General features: G+C 44.1%; 3 protein-coding genes across 3 annotated transcripts in view; 1 reads left to right on the top strand and 2 right to left on the bottom strand.

Annotated features, from left to right (window-relative positions):
- The window catches only part of sfxn3 (sideroflexin 3), a 234,876-nt gene that overhangs the window by 144,943 nt on the left and 63,359 nt on the right, over nt 1-26,574 (bottom strand). The gene's annotated exons all lie outside the window — the stretch shown is intronic.
- On the top strand, nt 530-18,476 carry stox1 (storkhead box 1). The gene is made up of 4 exons (XM_084020674.1): nt 530-1,097; nt 14,313-14,465; nt 14,587-17,254; nt 17,930-18,476. Exons 1-4 carry the CDS (start codon nt 746-748, stop codon nt 18,081-18,083), a joined length of 3,327 nt encoding a protein of 1,108 aa, XP_083876800.1. The 5' UTR covers nt 530-745; the 3' UTR covers nt 18,084-18,476.
- On the bottom strand, nt 19,376-25,595 carry LOC311021310 (uncharacterized protein). Its single transcript, XM_084021780.1, has 2 exons — nt 25,414-25,595; nt 19,376-22,949 (listed from the first exon to the last, which is right to left on the bottom strand). The coding sequence occupies exon 2, from the start codon at nt 22,826-22,828 to the stop codon at nt 21,173-21,175; it is 1,656 nt and encodes a 551-aa protein (XP_083877906.1). The 5' UTR covers nt 22,829-22,949; nt 25,414-25,595; the 3' UTR covers nt 19,376-21,172.

Below are 26,574 nucleotides of genomic sequence, written 5' to 3' on the forward strand. Positions count from 1 at the left end.
TCATATCTGTGGCAATGGATATTTTTATGAATTAAGTCAGAACCGCTCACCAAAAAGCTGCTTTCATGTTTTGTTGGCCTCTCAGTCAACTAGGGTCTCCTTGATGGTGATTCATTCATGTAACATTTTCTGTGCAGGAGGTATTTTATGAGCCCTCCATGTTCTTGGTCCTAATTTAGGCTTTTCCTTTTTATGGACAAGATTTGTTGCTGTGTTGAAATTTTGCAGGTAAGTACCTGGATGCTTTTATCATTAAATCAATAAAATCACTTTTGATTTGGTGTGATTTTTTTTTTATGGCTAATGATGATAGCTAAAAAAATCTGATAAAAAAAAAAAATAAGGACATTCAAAATCTAAATATGGAATGAGTGAAAAAAAACTGCACCTGTCTGGAAGGTTCCTACAGAACAGAAGCAAGCCGAGCGCGCGCACACGCTCACGCGCCGGTGAGCAGTCAGTGGGAGGTCTGGTCTACCTGTGAGACCCAGCAGCAGCGGGGCTCATAAGCCCTCCTCCTCTCCGCCGCCCGTCACTGGTTTCCCTGGAAGCCGGAGAGAAACCAGTCGGACGTCCACACCGTCCCCTCGCTGACTCGGACCCGCACCGGAGGAATGCGCGGCGAAACACCGCGTTTGTTGTGATTTTGCTTTCATAGCGGGGGGGAAACTCTCCTTTGGCGGGGCGCAGCGTCACTCGTGGCATGCTAGCTCTCTTTCGGAGCCGATAAAAAGGCGTCGGGAAAATGTCTCACCAGCAGCGGGTCGTTCAGCTGAGCGCCGCGTCGCTCGCCGTCGTCTTCGGCCCGGACGAGGAGAGCTGGCGCGGCGGCGGCGGAGGCGGCGGCGGAGGAGGAGGGAAGCTCAACGCCAACACCGCGAGCGGACAGGAGATTTTCGCGGACTTCAAGGCGCAAAATTTGCGCAGTTCGTGGAATAAGAGACTCGTCAAGGCCGTAGCGGAAGTCTACTTTCAGGGATGGATGGAGAATCTCGTGCTTTTCATTCAGGGCAACGCGAACAACTTGGAGGTGCTGAGAGAAGCGTGGATGCGCCGGGCTCTGAGGTCACCCAAGGGATTCCTCATTAAAGCTGTCGGTATGTAACATCCATCCTGTCAATGAGCAATATTAACCTGAAATGTACCAGGAACTATCCTGTGGCAGAATGTAGAAGGTCTCAATGCAAATATATGCAAACAAGATTACCAAATAAGATAACCATTACAGGTGGCACATGGAATAAAAGCAGCTCAGTCTGTTGTTTATTGCTTTGTATTTGCATCTGTTTTTAAGTTGTTAAGTGGACATGTAAGGTGTCCGGAAAGGCGCCTGTAAATAAAAACCAGCCTCATTTGTTAACTACACAGAGAGAAATGTGTGAAACCCATAAACTTTAAACAACATGGAGCTGGCAGGGTTTAACAGCCTTCTTTCTCCTCTGGATTTTCACCAAGACTGGCTACAAAATTCACTTCAATCCCATGTCAAAAGCATTCACTGTTCGTGTTGTCATCACCAGTGGTTTATTTTTCATCTTTAGTGTATTGTTTGAGCTCCAACTCCAGGTTTTTACTCTTCTGACCACTATCATGCCGCCCAGTCACTTGTTTGAATGTGCAGAATCTCAAAACAAAAGTGTGTTGTCTCTTTGCTTCTCGGGTTGACATTGCTGGCAAAGCCTGGTTCTCCTCCCGTCTTCCCATCGAGGAAAACCCAGACCCAATGCTGTTGCCACAAGCAGTGAAATGTGCTTTCAAACCATTTTCAACGGCACAGGTGTTTATTCCCTCAGACGATATACCTTAAAATCCCCCAAATATGGTCTGGTGGATTCGAGAGCTTGTGCGACCAATCGGGCTCACGATGTTGTCGACACAGTGGTCTCTTTACCAACACTTGTTAACAAAGCTCGGTATATAATTACTCCTAATTGCTCCCCTCCGTTTGCTCTCCTCCTCGGATGTGTTTTAAAGCAGCATATAGCTGCACCCAAACAATGAATGGAAACCTTTATGCAGCCTCAGCGTGAGCTCATGGGCTGTAAATGCCTGACAGCACCGGCTGCTGGAGAAAATGACAACCCCGTGTGTGTTTTACACCGTAATAGATGCACAAGGTTGTTCACGTTCTTCCTTCAGACGGAAGATGCTTGAATACACCTGATGTCATGTTTCTGAGATCAGGTTGTCCAGTTGTTTGGATGGTAGCTGAGCTGCAGCAGGTTCACGTTTGCTTGTTGAAACCGCGTCCCAGCAACACACCAATCGGCATCCCCCGTTTGGCTTCAGCTGTCTTTCCCTCCGTTTCAGGGACTTTCCAATAATGTGCCCATCTTTGTGTGAGCTTTCCTTTTGTCCCGCCGCCGCCGTCTACCTGTTGACTCCTGTGTCAATCCGTCAGCTCTGCCAGACTGAGCGGTGCATGCAAGGAGGAATGTGATGTGAAGGGGAGGAAGAGACCACACAAGGGGAGACCCGGGAGGGCGTTAAGCAGAGGAGGAGTAGGTGGAGGAGGAGGGGGAGGTGGAAGCTGACACGCCATCCCACTGTGAGACGGTTTCACAAACAAACACCACATGAGCCCAAAGGTCATACAAGCTCATAGCTATGTGCAGCGTCAGCACGATGGTGCATGTCACCTCCTTCTCCTCCTTAACAGGTCCTTCGCCTCACACCGCCGCCATTTGTATGGAAATCAGTGGCGGCCGGCTGTCAGAGTCTCGTTTACTGCCTTCTCGCTGAGAATTGGTCGGCAGTGAATCACTGTGCGGCCGGGCTGTCGACCGCCGCCGCTTCTCTGTTACCCGGGATTAATGTCCCTCACTTTCATGGTCAGTGAGGGACTGTGGTAGTCAGACTCCCAGATTGATATTGGGCATGGTCTTAAAGCCTTGACTTTGTCCGGATATAAAAATGTCGGCTAGAAAACAGAAATGTTATGAGTTATGGGCTACAGTGAATTTCAAGCAGCCCTATTTCCTTTCTCAGGTCACTGCAAGGTTGAGATGTGACTTCACCGACGTGAGGGTTTTTTTTTTTTTAAAGGGAAGTAAAGGAGCTAACAATGTTTAGCTAAAATGAACCAGATGTGATTTAAGTTGCTGCTAAAATGGAGAGATGTGGATGTAAAAAAGGAAGCTTCCAGGCGAACGGACACGATAAACGTTGATTCACTTGAGTTACTTCCTCGCTGGTGCTGCCTGGTTATCAGTGCTAATAGCCTGAGTGAAGACAGATTGTTCTGCGGGCTGACTGGCCACCTCCGGGCCTCTACCGAGGGGAGAATATGCAGAAAAAGGGAGGTGGGAGAGGATGATGGAGGGGAGGGGGACCGTGGTGAGGTTAGGCCGAGGTAAACAGACAGGGTGAGGAGTTAGTATGAACAGGCTTCGTTGTTATCCTTGTGGGAATGAGGCCCGCTGGCACTGCGGTTGACCTCTCTGCTCATGAGCGTGTTTCTCATTCCTTACTTTAATTTATCAATTTTCTTCCTTGTTTACAAAATAATACCAAAGGCGTTTCATTAGTGCTCAGTGTGAGTACAGTTGACATCCTTCAGGCTTACAATTACACTGTAACCTGAATACTGTTAATAATTAGATTTAGATTTGGCTTAACCCTGTGTGAGTTGATCATTCTTTAATTATAGGATGTGGTTATCTGGCAGGAAATACAAAATATGGAGGAAATGTGCTGGTCGTTTTCCTCAATAAATGTGCCTAAATTAAATTGTTTTAAAGTGTTTTGCTGTTGCTCATGGACACACATTTTTTAATAGCATGTACAGAATTAAAACAGCATCTAAAATCAAGCTACAGTGTCGACATGCCCCATTTATCCCAATGACTGATGATGGCTTATATTTGCTGCAGCTTTGTTTTACTAAACGTATCCAGTTACGATGATTTACGTGTTGCAATAATCAGCGTATTGCCATTTAAAGGACTCGTTCTACATTTTGTTCATTTTCTCACGGAGCATCTGATAAAAAGATTTGTACCGTTTCGTGTCTAAGTATTAACCACGGAGCTGGGATGATTCGCTGGTTTAGCATAAAGACCGGAGGCGGGTGGAAACGAATAGCTTCGTCTTGATTAAATTAACTAGATAATACATTTCAATTAGCCAAATTTAGGTGGTGGCTTTTATTTTAGCAAGAGGAAGGAAAGTTAACAGTTAAAAGTTAAGTTAATCACCTGTTGGTTGAAGCTCCATAGTTAATGTTATCTAAATTATAAGAGTAAATGTCGAACTATAACTGAATTCTTAGCACGAATCACTACTTTTTTAAATAGCCCCCAAATAGACTACATTTGGAGAAGTATCCAGACTCTCCTGTTGAAACCAGAGGCTTCATAATGACTGTTCGCTGGTTCTGCATTATTTAGTCCCGCTATTGTCGCTGAAACATTTATATGGAGTCAGCCAGTGGTGTAATGAGGGCTCCCGTATCCTCACAACATACAGCTCTGTAAATTGACCTTGTCCCGTTTGAACGTGGACCTGAGCGAGTCCTCTGGACAGCCCTCTCACTTTCGCCATTGTAGAACATACTTTAGTTCTCCCTCTGCATTAACGGAGAACTGAGCCAAGTTTCCCTTTTTTTAAATGGTATGTTTCATTTAGCTCGCCATACCATGAGGTGGTGAAGCATTCCTGAAATGCTTCATTTACTCTTGAGATCATTTCCTGCGCTCGTCGGCCCAGCGAGCCCTCATTTCTTTGCCTTTCCCTTCAAAGTGTTGTGTTTTCACACAGAGGGGTGTCTCCTTCCATGAGGGTATTTTGTCAAAGTCTCAAAGCGCTTCACTAATGGTCATAACTCTTCCAGATGTTGGCTTATTAGCCATGACATCCCCTGACCAACTTTAAATAGCCCACCCTGTCCTAACTAAGCAGCACGGGTCAAAGGTCACCACCTTCTTGCCAACGAGCCACGCTGAGGTCAGCTGGCTTCAGAGGGTTTAGAAGGCAAACATCAGTGAGACATCCAGGTGTTCTCCACTCGCGGCTTAGTTCAGCCTCTGAGGCTTCTTTGTCTCTTTTTCAATGTTTAATGGATGCTATTTAACACTGCTGATTTCTATAAAAGCGGCTTTTGTTTGTGTAATTGTGTTCATACTTTTGAATTGTCAGTGTTAAAGAGGTGAAACCAAATTTGCTATTGCCCAACATTGTGGAGGTTCATCAAGTTGAATTATTACTAAACAAACCGTTGACTGGAGATGAATTAAAATCGTAGCATGAAAGGTTAACGAAAAGAAAAGCAGCCTCTGTGACACTTGTGGCTTTGTTTAACCTTTAAAGACGGCTTTTCAAATGTCATTGTTGGTGTAAGTTAATTAGGCAGCAGTCTTATAATATAAGCATCACACGTTTTGTCTTTTACTGCATTCCGGCGCCAAGAGCGGCCATCTGCATTCATCTGGAGCGTCTTTCCACTTCCACTTCCTGCGGTTGTAAAAGATGGTCTAGTAAACGGCTTAGATATGAGGAAACCTTGACCTCCTATTCTCAGATGTCCACGGTGCCCACACACACACACACACACACACACACACACACACACACACACACACACACACACACACACACACACACACACACACACTTGAGACCATGCATGTGCGTGCATGCCTCTCAGCACATCATTTGTAAGCTACATCCTTTCCCATCGAGCAGGAAGCTCACCCCTGGTGCAAATCAGGCATATCGGCCCTTTTTATCGACCCCCAAATGTTGGGCTCGCCCACAGCGGCGGAGTGGAGCGACGCCAACAACAACAGACGAGGAGTTACTCTGTATCCCTCAGCTTATGCACCCTGTCAGCGGCCGCTTGAGTTTCCCTCGCGGGGATTTCTCTTGATTCACTCTCTGGTCAGACAAATAGGCCGGCACAGACGTGAAGCCATAATGCATTAAATTTGGTATCGCTATTACTCTTCAGCTTCCTGACGGGATGTTTTCTCTGCTTCATTTAGCATTGATGAATGCAGCGGTATGCTAACAGAGGGGCTGTGATAGCAAAGCGCCGTGTTATTGTATTTTCAGGAGTGAAAGATACTTTCAAGGGGCCGCGGTGGAGATGTGTGTGCTGACCGGTCGCAGGGCATTAAAAAGAGATGGATCATATGGCAGACACTGGACGGGAGCTCTGCTCTAAATTCTGGGATAACAAACACAGGAATCTACTGCACCTCCAGCCCTGTTAAATCAGAGGAAATGGGTTTCATCTGCAACCAATGACTGCCATCATTCTTGATTTAAAGGGTCGTGGAACTGCTGGAAACCCCTCTATTGTGTGGGTGTGTGTGTATGTTTTTGGTGGCAGGATGTCAGTGAAGTGATGTGAAAATATCTGGATCTTTGAATAAGATAAAACTATGATACTATTTACATACATTTAAAAAAAAATACTTGATCCACAGCCGATCTGGCGATGTACAGATCCGTCTATTAGCATTAGGCATTTAAATGCCATTTTGCTTCCTAATAGAATTTGTGGCCTGACAGAATTTCTTCAGTTTGTGCAGAAGTAATAAATTGCTTTTTATGATTGAGTGTTCCTCATTGAGGAAATGTATTTACTTTGAAGCCAGGCCAGTCAGAAGGCTCAGCAGAACATCTGGCCAAAGCCCAGGCATTTTTCTTGTCTTATAAAACAAATCGAGGTGAACCATGGACGCAATGGATCTTGTTATCAACCACATAATTAAAAGTAATTGCAAAGTTATTTCATGTAAGTTTATCTATCCAGATGTACATGCGTCCAATCACATTTAGCAGAAAAGGTTATGCAGTGAAGTTTTTCAATATTTTTTCTCCTAATTTAGACCCTCGTTTAAAAATCATAATACCAAGGTCAAATCAGTTAATCAGCGAGGACTTTTAGGGTTCTTTAGTGATGTGGTTGTACTCCATTATCATCTGTAGCAAGTTAAGTATGTATTTTGGTCAAACAGTCTGCAGCAACTAATCAAGATTAAGATCACCCATAATGATAACAATGATGATGATAAATGCAGCTTTGAAAAAGGGAACAAAAATAATGAATTAAAATGGTTACAATTATTTTTATAGCTATATTTGTGTAAAAAAAACATTTATTTCATGAAAATGCAATCTTTTTTATGGCTCTGAATGAACCCCGAGTCTAAAAAAATACTCTGGTGATGTCATGCAGGGTATTTCTATACAAGGCACTAAAAGTCAGGATATCACAGCCTCTGTGGAAATAATTTTGATCGTTCACTTTTAATCTCTGCAAATCCCTTAGCGCTAATCTCTGGAGTGTCCCTTAAAATGAACATCTGCTATTCAGATGAAATATCGGGTTCGGCATTAAACTCATTCAATCTGCTCTGCAATCGAGCTGAAATTAAGTACGTGGTCACTCTGGAGATTGTGACAAACCGGGCATGAGAGGAGGCAGAGGACTTGGACCTAGTTTCGATACCGAAATGTGAAAAACATGTACGTGGATGTGAAAGAACAAAGGAACGGTACTGTGGTCCGCATTTTAAATGGTTTGGACTTGCCAGGCGTCTGGCAGGAACTGCACTGACTGTGGGGTAATGTTCATGTTCATGAAAACAGACGAGAGCCAGATATGTCGGGGTGTGACCCATCGAGTCTGGCGAGGTTTGAGGTAGCAAAGATGGGAAAATAAAGTGTTGTGCTTTAAATCCTGTCTACTGGCACTCCCACATCCTGGCACTTTGGGCTGTTGCTTTAAAATACAGGCCTGTTTACCTTCACACGTTGTTACCGGTCTCCTGTTAGACACCTGCTCAGGTATAACCGGGTTTCTGCACACTGATTCAGTATCGGATTGTGTATTTGTTATGGCGTGAGCTTCTATTCAAAGGCTTCTTACTGTAAATCACATGGTAAGAACATTATTTAATGGCATTGCAGCTGCAGAGATTTTCAGCCAAGCTCTGTGGTGACCAACTATGTGAACGTAAATGTTTTTTAAGCTCCATCAATGTCAGTTTGAGAAGCTTAGTCACGGCCTGTTTATGCGGTCTTGCCAACATATGTTAAATATCAAAGGGTCGGTTTGGCAACAAGAATCCCAAGGCTCTCGCTGGATTATAGATATCAATATTACACTCCTGCTGCTGGTTCTTCTTTTCCTTTTTCTTTTGTAGTGCACGTGGCAGGTCGCTGCCACAGTAAAGGTTTCTATGGTGACGTGAGTCAACACAGAGCCGGCCTGTTTTTTCTCCTCGTTTGCTCAAAGTTTGAGCTCATGAATCCTTTTTGAGTCATGGAGATTTGACTTTTCATTTTATCTGTTCGTCTGCAAGATATTAAGTGCTGTTCACTTAGATGTAGGCTTCAAAAGTCGGCGTTCATATCCTGACAATTAGGCCTGAACGTTACTCTTTTCCTCCCACTTCAAAGCTTTACTTAATATTTAAACCCAAGTGGTCTGAGAAACTGAAGTCAGTGGGTCAGATTAAATATTTACCTAATGACTGAAGGTCTGGGCAGAAATGCTTATTTTATGGTTGTCAATCAATCAATAGAGCTGTAAAATGACCAATGCCTCAGTCTTACATTTGACTGGTTATTGATGTTTTTTTAAGTGTGGCAGTGGCAGCTGTGTTGATGACATTTACAGGAAATATATAGGAAAGTCATGTCCAGTAAATATACGGTACCATAAATATTTATATGTAATGTTGACGGCCATGCAGTGTTTGTCCAAGTGCGTTTTTTCTGGGCGAGACTGGGCGAGGTTTGGTTGTTGGGAAATTCGGGGCTGTGATTTGCTCTCTGAAGGGATCTTTTCACTCCGTTTATTGGGTCATTTAACTGCAACGCCCACATCTGTGTGATCTATGGGAGTCAAAGACACAAACTTGTAAAGCGCTTTTAAAAAAAAAAGCATGATGCATGCACACACACACACACACACACACACACACACACACACACACACACACACACACACACACACACACACACACACACACTCATGAGAAGGGGAGGGTGGGGTCACGGAGGCCTGTTGGACCAAGAAACAGAAAACAAAAGGGAGTTTGCAAAGTGGTGGTGGGACTGGGATACACAGGAATTACAGTTGGCATCTGTTCCCGTTACACTAAATCTGACTGTATGAATGTTTGACTGTGGATCCACTGAAGCGTGTTCTTCACAAGATCTCGCTTGATGGGAGACGTAGGGATTTGTGCAGTTTGGGCAGGCCTCAAGCTCATGTTGAATGCCGTGCAGTGTGTCCTTAATGAGGGAGAGAGAAGATTAGCCTGTTTGCTTGCTGGGGCCTTAAGATTAGACGATACCAGGATGAGATAAGATGCTGTGTGTCTGTGAGTTTCCAGGGAGGCCACAGAGTGTCTGATGTTTCATTTAGATTTTTACCTGCCATAGCACGAGGGTTAAAGGTCAAGGATGAGATTGGGTCACGAGTTGCGCAACCTTTTTCTTGCTTTGGTTTCGAGCTTAATCAGGGAGGAATACAGTTTAAATGCCATCTGTCAAAAATCTAAAGCTGCATGGAATGGTCTTCACATTCAGAGCCACGGGGTGCAGCTGATGGAAGGTCTGCAGTATGTTCTGCTTGGTGGGTTCGTATTTTCTTCCAGGAGACTGAAGGTAATGCAATCACGTATGAAATGGGACTCATGTGACCGGCTAACAACACAGCCATGTGAACACATGTGGCATTGATCAGTGTCAGCAGCCAAAAAGGATCACAGCGGGGAGAGAAGAGAGAAGGTCTCTGTCAGTCATCTCCACAATATGAGCAGTCAATTTAAGGGATTTCTCATTTCTAACCCCCAGGCAGCAACTCATTCTCACATGGGAAGTTTATAACATGGGAAGAAATGCACGTTTTTCACCCTGCATGGAGCGGGAAGCACAGTGTTGGCTTTGTTAATTTATGTTAATTTTATAGTGAATACCAGTAAAATTTCAGATGTATCCTGTAAAGTTGCAATGATCTCTTTTCTTCCTAACAGGCATATATGCATTATGCCAGGATGTCATGGGATGATGTATGGGATTAAAAACAACAGAAATGCTGTTTTTTAACAAAGAAATTGGGTATTCCTTGGCATAAACCATGACTATTGAACATCTTTGTTCCGAGATGAGCTCCCATGATGGTGGACTGGAAGGGGAGGGACTTTGTCTCTCCACTATTTAAAATGGGTGGAATACCCCTTTTTAAAGTGGTTAAGTTGAGCTGCTGCACCTTTTTAACTTGCTCCCGCTTGACTCCCAAGCTCCCCTCCCTCTTCCCTGTGGCATGGGGTTCTGTTGCCATGGCACCCAGCAAAGGTATTCATGCCGCATATGACAATGGGTGTAATGTCGGTGGCCCGGTCTTAGATTACAGGAACACAGAGGTCTGTTCCCCTGGAGAGAAGACGGTTACAGCGGTCACGCCTGCTAATGTTAGACTCAACAAACACTAATCCTCTGCTGACCCATCCTTGCATGAACCACCCTTTTTTTCCCACAAATAAACTGCTGCAGGTGTGTAATTTTTCTTCCGTCTCACACCCACATCGTGTACTTTTCTGTTCTCAGCGCTGCAATCGGACATGATTTAATGAGCTTGCGAGGAACATGCTATTGCTTGAACCTATTTTGGGTTTGAACTCCGTCGAGAGTATAAATCATGTGAGCAGGTGTCCGACAGGATATCCTGCTTTGAAGCAGAACATATTCAGAGAGGATAACGATCAGTCTACCCATGCTGCCTCTGTGCAAATACAAGTAGGAAGTCATTTTAAGGAGGTAGTGAATTCCCATTATTATTATTGATTCCCTGTGACTCATTATCTGTGGCGCCCCCTCCCCCCTCTGACCCTATGTCCTTGGTGACCCGTTGGCTTGTTGACGGCGTTTGGAAGCGGTTGCTATGCGGACGGCCTGCCAGACATTCCTATAGGAAGTTCACAACAATGAGTGGTGTCAGCAGCACTAATTCACTGCCCAGGGAGACTGCTATTGAGATATCCGCTCTGAGGTTTAGTCAGATTAACGTCTTCTGTCGGAGCCGGGGGAAAGCAGATGGCTTTTTCTCCTTTTTTTTTTACAATCCTACCGTGCTCCGTAGGATCAATTTTATAAAGAAAGACCCCTGTCTGTGAGACTTATGAGCCTTAAGTGAGCCTGCTGTGCCGATAATTGTTTTTTTTTACCGACTTTGCTTGGCATAGTCCTGACTGAGGATAAAACGTTTTCTACTTAAGGGAAAACACAGAATAGAGTAGCAGCTTGATGAGTAAAATTCACTGAGGGGAAAAACCTACTTTATGGTAGCGGTGTTGCCAGATTGGATTTCCACCCCGATTGGGCTACTTTTTATTTATTGTGCAGGTTGCAAATATTTGGTTAAATTAGGTCATATTCCAGTATAGCTGCACCTCATCTCCTCTTAGTAGTTTTATTGTGATAGTCTGTTGCGTGTCATAGGCTCAGCTTGACATGTAATAGTTGATGACCGTTGAAAACCAGATGTCATGATAGTTTATTACACCTACAACATGTTTTTTGTCCTATTCAAATCATCATCTGTGATCGTGTAGGTTCTCGGTTCTGCTCGGGCTGCTTTTTAGTGAGTCAGATCTGGCAAAAACAACCTGGTGTCACGTATGTGTTCTGTCATGCTTTACCGTGGCAGTTATGTGATTTGTTGTTTATTTCACATGCCTGGTGACATAAGTGGTTCAAGTGGGAGGGTTGTAAATGTTTAGTTTACGTCAAGTGTGAGCTTGGTGTGTTTTCATTGAATGCCCCGGCTCACGGTCACACGCGCCACATGTTTAAGCTTAATTAATTTGTTGACGGCACGACTGGAAACTTGACCTCACTTGGTGAAAATGTCTCAATGTGTCAATAACAAAATCAAGTGCAAAATAGCAGACATCGATTGTATGTGTATGTCAGCTCTCACTCTTGATAGTAAATCAAATACAGCAGGTAGATCACTGTGTAACCTCCCTTCATTCACACACTATGCTCTTATATTAATGAGGCGTAGCTGATTAACAAAAAAACTATTTTCCAGTCCTGTGAGTAAGGTTATGTCCATGCCCTTCATCTGAAGGGAGTTTGTGTTAACCCAGCCCAGACGCTAATCATTCATCAGCTGTGGGAACTGGTTTGTTTTGGGTGCTTTCATTGAGCTCACTTCTTATCAGTAAATAACCCTCTTTGTGTTCTGTATGTGGTTTGTTTGTGGAGAATTAGTCACAAAAGGCAGACATTTGTTTCAGTGTTTTAAATCACAACGAGCTTTGCATAAAAAAATAACTGTTTCCGAATAATAATGAATAATGCATTAATTGAATAAACTAAATTATGTGTATGAAGACATGATTGAAGTATACTCATGTCACATAAGTTATTTACACAGATTTGGTGCTAAATGTAGCATTTTTATTATCAAAATTATCAAGAAATCCATCCAAATTACCACATTAAGATACCAAGACCTTGAGAAACACAATATAAGAAGTCAGACTGTGATTTGGTACCTAAAACTTTAGACATTTGGAGAGTTCAGTGATTGGCTAACAAGCACTTTAGTTCTGGGAACTGGTCACAAACCTCCTTATTGTAAACATACCAAGGAAAACCATAGATCCTCTGAATGCTCTCGGTCTCTAGTTTGTGGTTGTAAAGTTTCACGAGGCTGTGATTATCCTAGAGGTCATAACAGGTTATTTTATACAGTGATGTCAAGTTAACAAATGGTCTCAATAAAAATAAATGGCTACTACGGGGACAAACATCCCCACACATGAATGAAATTGGGCTCACTGGAGCCACAAGAGCCTCAGCATTTCAAATACGCCATTTACGAAGAGGATATGTAACACATTTGTACTGCGTGCCAAAAACGGATGGCTTTTGCCCAAAACTGCATTGTGGGTTCTGTTGGTACCCAAGAGTCTCCTTTTTATAGACATGCCCACTTAATGCTTAAGACTCTTGTGTCCCTATTGAACCCATTTTAATTCACATATCTTGAGTACCCATGAGTCCCCCCTTTACAGATATGCCCCAAACTGCATGGGATTAGCATTAAGGGGACATATCTGTAAAGGGGGGACTCCTAGGTACCCATATCATTCACATATCTTGAGGTGAAAGGTCAAGGGACTCCGTCTGAAAATCGCCATGAGGTGAAAGGTCAAGGGACTCCGTCTGAAAATCGCCATGACGGCACCTAAATTCGGAGCTTTACTCAACCCCCAACCCCCCTTCCCTTGATACCTAGCTTCCCTCTGGTTTAAAGACTGAGCCTGCTACAGCCTCTTAAAGACATTATGGTGATCCCGTGTGTCTCAGAGGGTTAAGACTGGACTACAGTCCTTAGACCAGTACTCTTCGTTCCTCTCGTCTCTGGAACAAAATGCATACCATAACTGCCGATTAGAGACTTTCATGTTGCCCAGCAAGGTCCCCAATCATGGAGATACAACTGTATCAAAGTCCACGTTTAGTTTTGATGTCCTATCTGTGTCCGATATTAACGGGGTGGGGAAGAGTCTTTATGGCTGTACTATCTCAACCCCCTCCTGCTCTCTTCACTAAATGCTTCGCATGACAAAAAAACATTTGCTTGAAGGAAGTTAACCACCGCCTGTTGCTTCAGTTAGGTTTTCTCCACGTGTGAAACTCCGTTGATCGTTATTGATACTGAAATGAAATGTTTATAAATGTCTGGTTGTCATTAAAAGCAGCTTCGTTTTATGATTTGAGATCCTTGTGGCTATCATGGGCTCCCACAGTTAGCATGTCAGAGGAACACTGTCAGTCCGCAAAGGGTTTTGATGTGGCGTATATTATATATACAGAATTAATTTCAGACTATTTTCATAACTATAAGACAAATGTTTCCAAGACTGTCTTTTTTCCCCTTCTTCTTCTATTCCGCTTCACTTGAGGTAACATGTTTGTCTAAGGGGACCTTCTAGACGTGTAGGGTCGTATGATATGGGGGGCACGATACCTGATCTGCCCAGCAGGCAGACCTGTGGTCAGTTCTGCGGGAGCGATGGAATTCTGTGGTCTGTCCCAGTACTGATGGAATTTCAAAAGCAGCCAGGCATGGTTCATATAACTCACACAAATAGACCACACTGGTCATGATTTAGAAGGTGGTTGGGAGAGGAATGTCAACTTCAGTCCTACGAGTTGTTTTCAGTGGCAGCACGAGTCGGAGAGAGACCTCTCAAACCCAGGTGTGTTTGTGTGTGTGTTTACTGCAGTGGGCTCACCTGTTTCATCCAATAATCTGCTGGGTGTTTTGTGTCTTTCAGGTGACCTGTCCCCGGTGCAGATGTCCCCCGTCCCCCAGTCCCAGTTCATCCCCTTAGCCGAGGTGTTGTGCTCAGTCATCTCAGATATGAACTCCTCCCAAATCACCGTCAACCAGGAAGCACTTATCAATTACATGAGCAAATCCCACCCAGGTAATCCATAAAATAGATTTTTTTAATCCTTCGTTTAATAAACAAGCAAGCAAGCTATATTGTGTTATGTCTCCTTGCATATTTGTTTGTCTTTAATGCTGTTTCCCTTTCTATGTCTCAGGGATAACCATCCCCACTCAGGACATCCTCTATAATGCTCTTGGCTCTCTGATCAAGGAGCGCAAAATTTACCATACAGGCGAGGGCTACTTCATCGTGACGGCTCAGACCTATTTCATCACCAACACCATGGTTCGGGAGAAGAACTGGTGGACTTCTGGCTCAGCCGATGACCCTCCTTCACCTCCTCCCATTACTTACCTGTTGAGCAATGATGCTTGTGTTGAAAGCACTCCAACGCTTCCAGTGGCGCACTGCAAGTCTTGCAGCTGCTTCAGCGCTTCCCAAACCTCCACCAATATCACACCGACCACTGTAACAGCCACCATCCCTCCCTCCACTGTACCAGACCAGCATTCTGTCTCGTTTTCCATAAGTGAATGTACAGGGAAGAGCTTAAAATGGCCCCGACCGTTGGATCACAAACCCACAGTGCAGCACCAGTCCACCTCCACAGTGGCAGATTGTCAGGCAAGCGAGATCAGCAAAACCACAGCCACGACCAACGCCACTGGCCGTAAAGAAAAAGACAACAAACCAGGGCGTAAGTTTGGTCTCAGCTTATTCCGGAGGAATGGATTTAAAAAAGAGAAGCCAAAGAAGGAATGCTCATCGTTTTCAGCCCAGTTCCCGCCCGAGGAGTGGCCAGTGAGAGACGAGGAGGACCTGAACAACTTACCCCGTGACCTGGAGCATGCCATCATCAAGCGCATCAATCCTGAACTGACTGTGGACAACTTGACGCGTCACACGGTCTTGATGAAGAAGCTGGAGGAGAGAAGGGAGAGGGTGGTGGAAAGAGTGTTGGACAGGGCTCTGGATAAAGACGATAAGGGAGTTGACAAGGGGATGTCTACTGAGATCTTAGCGTCAAAAGCCAGGCATCATCACTCCTCTAAGGCCGGGAAAAGATCTGCTCAGAAGGCCTCTCGCAGCAAGAGGAGGGCCCATTCGTCCAAAGAGAAGCAGAAGGAGAGGGTTAAGAGTAAGGCTCCGATATGTGCAGAAGATGATCCAGAAGGGCAGGATTTGAACCCTTCTCGACTCCCTGTTGAACAAGATCAAGTGGACGAAGGTGGAGCTGTTGAGGGGAAATCTCTTTACAAGAAACGCATTGAAAACCCTTTCCAGAGTCATCCGATCAAAGAGGCTGAGCTTGTTGTTCCTCCCACCGTCACCAAGGAGCATCGAAGACGAGAAGTAAAAGAGGGAAAGGTTTCCGGGCCAGGAAGGAAGGAGCGAGCGACGCACCGCTCCAAATCGTGGGACCCCCATCGGACCAAAGTGGTCGCAGCAGATGGAGAGCTTGCAGGGAAATCCCCGACATCTGAAGACAGGTACAACTGCGTGAGGGACCTTGCTGCTGATCATCCGCTCCAAGCGGACTTAAAGATCAACAGAGAGCTGCCACTGGACTACAGCACGGCCTACCCACAGAGCAGTACGCTCCGGATAGACGACAAGGTTCGACACCAGAGGGAGGGAAGCGGCAAGGAGAGCTGGGAGAGAGAAGGTGAAAACGGGCATTTTCAGGATGCAGAATGCAACGGTGTACCAGATCACAGGCAAACTAAAGGAGGGAGCCTCTCTAACATCCAACAGTACTCCAACACTAATCTCGTCCTCCCTACCCATCCCTATGAGCCCGTCATAAAACACTCCCATGACCCAACTCCGCCCTGGCCCAAATCCTCTTTACAGGGTAAACACTCCCTCAGACTCTCCAACCCACAAAGGGATGATACTCATAGACAAGAGCTCTCTTCACACCAACAGGCATGTGAAACTACAGCCACCCAGGAGCAACAGGATGTAAGACCTGTCGCTATCAGTAATAGAGAGCAAAGGACCGTGAGTCAAGGAGAAAGGCCAGAACTGATAGACGACAGCCCTCCATCAATAACAAACGCCGATGGCTTCCTAGAAGACGACTATAGGCTCTATCAGAGAGCCGAGGAGCAGGAGGATGAGGATGCCTGCAGCTCCTTGTGCCTGAATGAGGAGGAGATCATTGATGGCGCAAACGTGTACCGAACAGGTGTAGCAGACTACCATGGCCCTCAATTTGTTTACCATGACCAGGAGTCTGAGGTGCCATATCAGGGTCCGCACCGTCACTATTATAATTCCAACCACCAGCCACAAGTCACCTCCACGCAAGAATCAAGGGACAGCACTTTCAAAGATCTCTTCACCCCTGTAACCCAGAGGGAATCTTCCCTCAGCCCCACCAGACCTGCAGAGACCAGCTGGAGACTCCATCATCGCCATCAGAGGACTGTATCACCAGGGAACCAAAGTGAGTCCAGCCCCAGACAAGGCACTTTGATCCACGGGGAGGGACGACATGAGGTCAACCTCGACTTGGATTGTCCTGAACCGTCCGAAGTCGCAGACAGTAGCATCTTTGACTACTGCCAGACCAGTGAGATCGAGTCGGACACGGAGACTGTCCGTAAATCAGCTGACGAGGACGACGGTGAATATGCACGCTGGGCAGCCGAGGTGGAGGAAGCGCAGGGGGACGAGTTCGATGAGACGGCGGTTCCTCAGACCCACAGAGCTGTTCTGAGCATGCCCAGTAGAGCCAGAGGGGCGGAGCTTGGGGAAGCGGTGGAAACGGGAGAGAACCAGAGCATCACTGGAGACAGCGGCATAGATTCTCCTCGGTGAGTGCCTCTCTTTACATTTGTTGAATTAACTGTCTTAAGCTACTGTGATATTGTTTCCATTTCTTCATAGCTTACTTTGAGACCAGGGGTATCGTATGAAAGCCACTGAACTTACTGAAAGTTACACAGCTAACACAGAGGGATGAAAAGGTTTTATGAAGAAACACAAAAAGGTCCTAATCCCCGAGCCCAGATGCACATTCTCTAAGACCAGTGTTTTTACTAGTCTTCACACCTTAAGCTCAGGTCTCATCTCTCCCGACTGAGCCCACACCAGACTCTAGTCCACTACATTCCGGAGGAGCCGTAGACAGGCAAAATAAACACTGTACTGAGGTTAGTTAACCTCTGGGTTACATGTCTGTGGTCGGCCTGACTCCCAATTTGTGTTTTTTCCTTTAAAGTAAGCTGAACAAACACCTTGTGACCAATTATAGCATCCAGTATTTGGACAGGAGGGAGTCATTTTGATAATTGTGTGTAATTGCCGTGCAGCACTTAAATTCTCATGTTGTAATCAAAGAGGAAGAAAAGACTTCTTTTCTGACGTTTAATTCGCCGTGCACCCCGATACGTGGGCAGACACACGGGGGATGGGGGTGCGCGAACACGTCACCCTGGCATATTTATAGAAGATATCAAGCTCATGACCCTCTTTTCCCCCCCCTACAGGACCCGTGTCAGCCTGGCCTCCAGCAACACTGTCATTCTGGAGGGTCTCAAGAGAAGAGGCTTTTTACAAAACTTGGAGAAACTGCATTCAAAGAGCAGCTCCATTCGGCCACAGAGCTCACTGCTACAGCTAACTCCTGTCATGAACGTATAGCAGGTCCCTGCCGAAGCCTTCATGTAGAGACGACGAAGGTCTGCACACAGCTCAGTACGACCACATGCTTGACTCTCCAGTTCATTGCAACTGCTCAATAAGGTTTGCACTTTGTTGCCGACCTCCACATATCCATACCTAAACCAGGGATCTGTGAACAGATGTGTGTGTAATATATCTGTATATATATATATATGATTTATTCATTCACGTACTACCTTGTGTATGTGCTGTTAAATGTATGGTGTGTTGACAGCATTTTTTGTGATACAATTGTACATTTTTCATGCCTCAATAGTTAAAATGTTCATAGCAGTGAAAACATCTCATAGCGTTTACTTTTTTTCTCGTCATGTAGCAATTACCATGAATAAAATTGTATATATCAACAAAGGCTTTTTTTCTGTCATATTTTTACTCCTCGCAAAACTTAATTTACGATCAAGAGTATCCCATGGCAGTACCTGCAATGACTTGACTAAAATGGAGATTTATATGGTGCCCATGTGAGCTCAACGCACTGCAAACTCAAGCAAATGAAGAGACATCGTTAATTTGGTAGGTAGGTAGGTAATTAAGTGCTCACAAACTTTCCAGGATGACCTGATGAAGTCAACCATCTGTCAGAAGAACCAACTACACGTAAGTGTTTAAACAAACTATAACATTGTGATTTTATACATTTAAGTTATCTCTAGTTGAAACATCAGACAATGCCATGACATTACTCAGAGCCGATAAAGCTTTTAATCTATTTTGAAGGTTGCAGTGACTGTGAATCCCAAACATGTGTCTACCTCAACAGGCAGCTGAAGTCTGACCTCCAGCTGAGATGGAATGTAAACCGGTGTAGTTTGAGAGTGTGGGAAGGTGGGTGGTTTCCTGACATTTTGCTATTTTTACACAGGTCACACACAGATCAAAATACACCTTTCCAAATTTAGAAAGGATAAAAGTCCTTTTAAGTGATCTAAAACACTCAAGGGCAGAAGTGCCCACATCTGGAATTTCTAAATCTATTGAATTGATAGAATTGGTGTTCTTTCAAAATTGGAGATGTTAGAGTGACACCATGTGGATACATTTAGGAAGTGCAAGGATGCAGTCAATCTGTTTCATCGCTGTTTAGCCAAAAATGACTTAATGGTTGAATGTAAACTATCATAACTTAATCTCACCTAGTGTCACCATTATTCACCAGCTATGCAAGATACATTTTACAGAACTAATCCTACCAATTTGCTTCCCCTTCTCCCATTTCAAAACATTACTCCATTGATTTAACACCACAAGAGAGTCAACAACCTTTATTTATCCATATATGTGCCACTCAGAAATTGGGATAAGGTGTTACAAGATTTGCCCTTAAGAGAAGCCTATATGGATAATTTACAATTTTACTCTCTACAATGAGGCCATTGACAAAATGAAGGGGGAAAATAAAGACAATATGGTCGTAACAGTGTAAACACATTGTAATATACATGAAAGCAAAAAGCAATAGGTATCAGTGACAAATTAAAATGTAGGGTAAGTTAGTATGAATAAGAACAAAAGACTCCTGAAAACCCTGAACTTTTTTTTTACAGCTCGGCATACATTTCTACATAGCATGCAATAAGGCACCTATCTAACACAAGGAAGAAACCTATGCTACAGTTTGAAGCACAATTGTTATCCAACAAAAAAGGAAAAAGGAAATATTGCTCACTGTAATGTTCACTCCCATAAAAACTGTATATCTCTCATTCCCTTTCATATAACCCAAGCCATATCTAAAAAAATACATCAGTTTGTAAAAGATATTTTACACAGAACAGTAAATAGAGCATTGGAATTCGGAAAAATCTTTTAAGCCTTGTAAAAGTGTATTTTGTTGTGTAGTCTTTTAGTATAGATCTTTTTTTTTTTTTTAGATCAAATTGTGATAGTTTGCAGACCAACATAAGAGTCAAACTATATTATATACACACACACGCACACAGGTAATTGAGTTAGTCTCCAAAGCTATTAACAAAGTGTGTTGTTGCATTTTGTGTACATTTGGTGCAAGGGGTACAGAGAAAACTGCACAGTAAATAATTAGGACACAGGTGATGTTGTATTATGCTACCCAGTAGGTTTTTATTTTCTATTATGCATTTCCTAATGGCTAAATTGCATGTCGTAATAGAATCAGGGTGTCAGCCGGTATTGCTCTCTGTACAATCATTGCAGCAGTGCTGCTTACCCATCGTAGACATACAAGAACCTTATAAATATGCAAGATGGCTCATGTTTGATGGAGCCCAATTCAAGAACAAGCTGCATGGGAAAACCTGCAACACGTTTATCTCCAACACGTAAAACAAATTAAAGTCATAAAAGAAATAAAAAGGTGGAGACAGAGTGGATCTTACTATCAAAAATGTAATCTTTTGGAACAGCACACTAGTCACCTATACATATATATAAAAGAAAAATCAATAAGTATTTACATTGGATTTTTTTCAGTTTGCTTCACATGAGTTATGTGGGTGAAAAAGAAAACTATTTAAATCGACAACAAGTTCTTGTTCATCAATTGTGTTGGTAGCCTTTGATAAAGTTGCAGCTGAAAAGCGCATGTGCCCACCTGAAGGTACATAAACTCAATTCTTCTATCAAAAAGACTAACCGGAGGGCGAAGCGTATATTCCCCATGTAACAATTTTTTTAGATCACCAAATCACATTTCTTTTTAAATTTAAAAGTGTTCAAAGAGGTCCTGGAGCAAGTGAAGCACAATCACAAAGAAGAATAGAGGCTCCTTCACAATCTATCATCACATCCTCTTCATACTGAGCACAAAGTCCCAGATTCAGCTCAGAATTATAGGTCACACGGTCCTCCTTCCTTTTGAAGACTTGTGACTGTCCATTCCTTCTCAACTGCTCCTCTTCAATGTAGCAATGTGCTGACCTGACCACTGTTGTCTATAGAAGTTGGCCTGATGTTTCCTGTGGCGTGGTGATGTCAATGATGGGACCATTGGTATAACAGAAACAGGGGGAGCAGGGGTGTTTCTCGCTTGCATGGGACAGGATGTCGGGGGTGGGGAAAAAGGGGCCTCACTGGTCTACATGGATCCTATGATGTCTGGAGAGGGAGGATGAATGGTTAAAGCCTTTTCCACACTGGGAGCACCTGTATGGTTTTTCAACAGACAGAATGCGCTGTTTTGGGAAGGCGTTGTTAGGGAATCCCTTCCCTGTGGGCATGGGGCTGTACTGCTGCGGTGGTGGCTGCGGTGGTTGTGGCTGCTGCTGCTGCTGTTTATTCTCCAGATGAACTCTCTGATGTCTAGCAAGTGAGGAGGAGTGATTGAATCTTTTGCCACAGTGAGCACAGGTGTAACTCTTTCCCTCCGAGTGGACTCTTTGGTGCCGGGACAGAGAAGAGGAATGATTGAAGCCCTTATCACAGTGGTGGCACATGTAGGGCTTGTCACCCTGCTGGTGCACCCTCTGCTTCGGGGGAGTGCCGTAGGACAGGGTTTTCCCAGGCTGAGGTGGAGAAAACACTGGATTCTGCAGATGGGTCTTGTGGTGGCGAGAGAGAGAAGAGGAGTGATTGAATCCCTTGTTGCAATGTCTGCAGGTGTAAGGCTTCCCTCCGGCATGGACTTGCTGGTGCTTCTTCAGATGGCGTTTGCGGACAAAACTCTTCCTGCACATGTTGCATTTGTATGGCTTCTCACCCGAATGGATCCTCTGGTGCTCTCTCAGTGTGGCTGCAGCAGCAAAACACTTTCCACATTGTGCACATCGATGGGGTTTGTCTCCAAGCACGACTGCAGCGTGAGTCTTCTGGTGCTGCTTCAGGTTGGAAGTTGTGGCAAAGCCTTTGCCACACTGGCCACAGGTATATGGCTTCTCACGTGCATGAACCTCCTGGTGCTTTTTCAGGTGCCTTCTGCGGACAAAGCTCTTCCTACACTGGGTGCACTTGTAGGGCTTGTCCTCTGAATGCATCTTCATGTGTTCTCTCAGGGTAATCGCAGCTGCAAAGCTCTTACCACACTCTGAGCATCGATGGGGCTTGTCTGGCAAATGAATCATCTGATGAGACTTGAGGCTGAAGGCATCAATAACATCTTTGCCCATGATCTCAACTCCAGGGGGAACATAGGGCTTTTCTTTCATGTGAATCTTCATATGCTGTTTGAGGCTGGCCTCCACAGCAAAGCTCTCACCACAGTGGACACAGATGTAAGGGTTGAGGTCCTTATGGATCTCAAAGTGTTGGTGAAGATCGGCTATGCTGCCAAAAATCTCCCCGCACTCGTTGCACTGCAGGCCATGAGCTTCGTGTATGATTACACCATTTTCAGACTCCACTGTCAACTCCCCACCATGGTCTGACTCCACTTTCACCACATGTTCGCTTTCCGTCTTAAGTAGCACCTCTCCCAGCAGAGTCTCGTTCCCCGACGTCTTGATTTCTGCTGCTGTGAAACAGTGCATCTCGCCATGTTCCACCTTGATGTAATCGTGGTCCGTCTCCGCTACAATTGCATCCACACACGCTACCGCTCCGAGATCTGTCCCCAGTCCCTGGATCTTTAAGTCTGAGCCGTGGATCTCCAGTTCTAATCCACGCTTTTCTTCAGTCATGATCTCCGTTTCTGCTCCATAGTGAAGGTCGACATGGCTGTGGGCTATGACACACTCCGACCCAAGCGTGTCAAGGCCGGGTGTGTCACACTCAGTCTCTGACTCAGCCATGAGCACACACTCCAGCCCCACGACCTCCGTTTTCCTGCCGGGCGGGTAACACAATAAGGAATCGGGGGTATGTGTATCTTTTTTTTGGGCGCCGCGCTGGTGTTTTAGTCAGTTAGCAGACCTGCAAAGAGAAGAAGAACAAAGAACAAAAATGAATGACACTGCATTCATTTACTAAGCCAATAGAGTCTTTACCTGTCTAGTCTTTCACAATTTTTTATTTTTTTTTAAGACCTAAATGAGGGACAGAGTCATTTTCCTAGTATAGGTACTTCTTACGGTGCAATAATAATCTTGTCAATTTCACATAATGAAATTGCATGTAATTTGACATGTAGACAGGAATCCAACTATATTGCGCCTACGTACCATCACGTATCATCACTTAAATTGTGTGTCTCTGCTAAATGTATGGGCTGGTGTTTTGGCCAAATGCAATTTACTTATCTAGACATAATTGTCACTGAAAACATCTCAGTGAGCACTCTTGACATAAAAAAAAAACATTTTTGTATACATCACTAATCATCTGATCAGGTTAGTATTAAATTCAGTACATGCTTTTTGCCACCCAATCAGACATGCACCTCACCAAAACAGCACAGCAAAGACATGATTGGTGTATGTTTGGTATTCACAATAGGTGATCATAACAAGTGTGACATAAGGATGTCCATAATAGTATGCTGTACTACTGTATATCCCTTGCCATATGTTTATGTGATCTAAACCTGCTCGGTAGTTACTGGATATGTTTGGTAAAGTTACAATTATTTAGTCAAAGTGCATAGGTTTACTATATTGAGTTTATTAACTGCACTCATATCAACGGCAAGCTTGCAATAACGTTACTACTTAGCGAGCTAAGTGATGAAATTTGCTAGCCAAGTTAGCCATCGAAAAGAGCTTCACTTCAGCTAACAACTGATAAAATCAAAGTGGACAGCATCACGATCAAGCTCCCAATTCTGACTTAATCCGCAAGCCAAAACCTGCCCAGTCTACAGATTTCGTTCATCTCCGCAGTTCGCTATGCGTGGATATTAAACGCAACTTGAAACGTGAGGAGGCACTAAAGCGGCAATGTTTGTTATTAAACACTGAACCGTTGGTTGCTAGCCTTCAATAACAGCTACAAATAGCCTTCATAGCCGCTAGTTAGCTGGCTATGGTCGAGGGGACTGGTTAACGACAAAACAGCATAGTGTTAGCTGCTAATGTGTTCACAATTTAGCCAGCTAACTAGCTTCATAGCAAACGCATCATGCGAATAGTTGCAGTAAGGAGTAAAAAGAGAAGCGAAATAATCACAAATATTAGTAGCTGTACATAAGTTGGCGCTTTTTATGACAACTACCGACGCGGAAATTCCGCTTGTGTGAGTATTAACAGGCCATCTTGTTGTGCCACACCAGCACTCCCAGCTAGCCAAGATTACATGCTCGCCTAAGATGGCTGCCGCTTGCTAGTTAGCTTCCGCCCTTCATAACGTACTGAATTAGAGCTGCCCCCGAAGCGATCTCCGAGTAAGTCCAACGCACACAACGCGTATTCGCAGATTGATACGGCGGTACGTGGGCAATAATAGATCATCGTTAGACGTGTAGTAGTACTCAATACGACGTTGTAGGCTAATGGTAAGTAGGTTAGCAAGCTACGAGCCCCACCGTAATTCCAACCAGGAGTTGGCTAGCTGAAACAAAGATGGCTAACCGTGAGGGCGATGAATGCTGCGTGAAAAGCCCGGGAAATGACGGCTTTTTACTTACATAAGAATCCGTCCAAGACCCAAATCCCACAGCGAACGCAGTTTGAAAAACAGTAACCGAACAGAAAACGACCGGGCAAGCAACTAAAGGGCTGCTCGACAGGGCACAATAAATCTTGGCTATGAACCTAAAGCCCTCCTCTACTGCGGCAGCACCCGACAAACCGCACACACGTCTTCAATGGCGGCCTTGCTGGTGTTAGCGGCTATCCAGCCGAGACAATATTAGCGTGCTGGCTACATAGCCATGATGCCAGGCTAACAAGCCAGCTAATCAAATTCGTTAGCACGGCTAAAGGCTGCTCTCCAGTTTAGTACTAACGTTAGCATGCAACGTTAGATTGTAAAACATTAGAGCGGAAGCCTCGCTTTACCACCCATCCGACCATGTTGAGTCTGGTTTCGCATGCAAAGATGAACTAGACGCTGAGTGAAGAAAGGCGGTTGGGCCAATTCTATAACAAGCAAGTCTCAAAAATAACTTTGATGCGATTCAAAGCCCAAATAGTTCGTTTGACAAGTTATGATGTGTCCAAGTGATTGTCTGTTCTTCTAACAGAACAATATGTATCAACCAATGTGAGTCAAGGCCTGTATTTTTCCATTACAACAAGTTCGGTACTATCATAACTGGAGGCACAAAATAAACAACAAATACATTGACAACGAGTTTTTTCTGCCACAGCCCGCTCTCTTCCTTTGCGCTGCTACGATTCTATTGTTGATAGAGTAAGTTTAATATAAACGATTAATAATACACATGAATATGGATCACATACTCGATATTAAATGTTTAAATCATTGCATGCACACCCACCTCCTATCCTTTTGCCTTTTGATTGCTGAAGAGAGAATAAAGAGAATTGTTGAGATGCTTCAGGCTCTGGGTCGAGAAGGGCTTTGCAAGCTGTTGTGAGGCTCGTCAAACTGCTGTGTGTGTCTTCCTCTCTCTCTGCCTGTGTGTGTAGCTGGCGCCACAGCTCATCTGGCGCCAACGTTAGACGATCAACGCACTTTAGCAAAAGCATTCGTTGTCGTTTCAATACAGCGAGCAGAGCACTATCGCCCCCTACAGCCTCGGAGACAAACTGGAGCTCACACAGGAACACTTGTATTTCCATGCTTTTACTGAATTTCGGTTCGTGGTAGAAGAAGTAACGATTCTCAATCTCTTATTTCAGATGTTTTAATTATGGATGCATTTATAGGTACATTACCTTTAATGTTACAGCTGGTAGTACTTCATCACATCACTTTTAATGTTAAAGCTGGTATGAATGCATCACATATTTTGTGTTCATAATGTGAACGAAACGTTTCTCATGTTAAGTACTTTTTCTTTTGATAAGCCAACTTTGAGTATATTTTGCTCACTATACCTCTTTGATTTTAATTTTGACTTGATTTTACAACTTTGACATCAACGAAGGTTCTGTATTTATTCTACAACATGACTACTACTCTTATTGCAGATCATTTTTTCAAAAGCATTTAGATTTGTATTTTCCAAGAGTTTACTTTTAGAAACACTTGCGGGAGACAAAGTAATCTATCACAGTGCAAGTCAAATTGCCACAATTATAGGACCCATACAGCCTAATGTGTTGGGGAAATTCAGAATGTTAAGTTTAAGGAGAGTGGGGTGTATAAGGCAATAAAACCGAGAGAGGGGGGTCACTGGAACGAGCTTGTGAAAGCAGCACGCATGGAAGAAATTGAATGCATCTTTGAAGATCTGGAGAATGAAATAAGACAAAAGTAAAGTACAGACTGGATTTATTATTATAGTCAGTTAAATGGTAAAAAAAAGAGGAAATATTTGCCCAATTTAGTCAGAGAGTGAAACTATTTAAGAAGAGGTTCTAGATAGGTTGTATTATTTTATGTAGTAATAAATCAGTCCCACAGGGGGGTGTTGTTTCCCCATGCCAGTGTTTCCCGGATAGTATGTGCATACATATTGTACAAATCACAGGCA

Source organism: Eutrigla gurnardus (genome assembly GCF_963514095.1).
Source record: "Eutrigla gurnardus genome assembly, chromosome: 11".
Classification (NCBI taxonomy): Eukaryota; Metazoa; Chordata; class Actinopteri; order Perciformes; family Triglidae; genus Eutrigla; species Eutrigla gurnardus.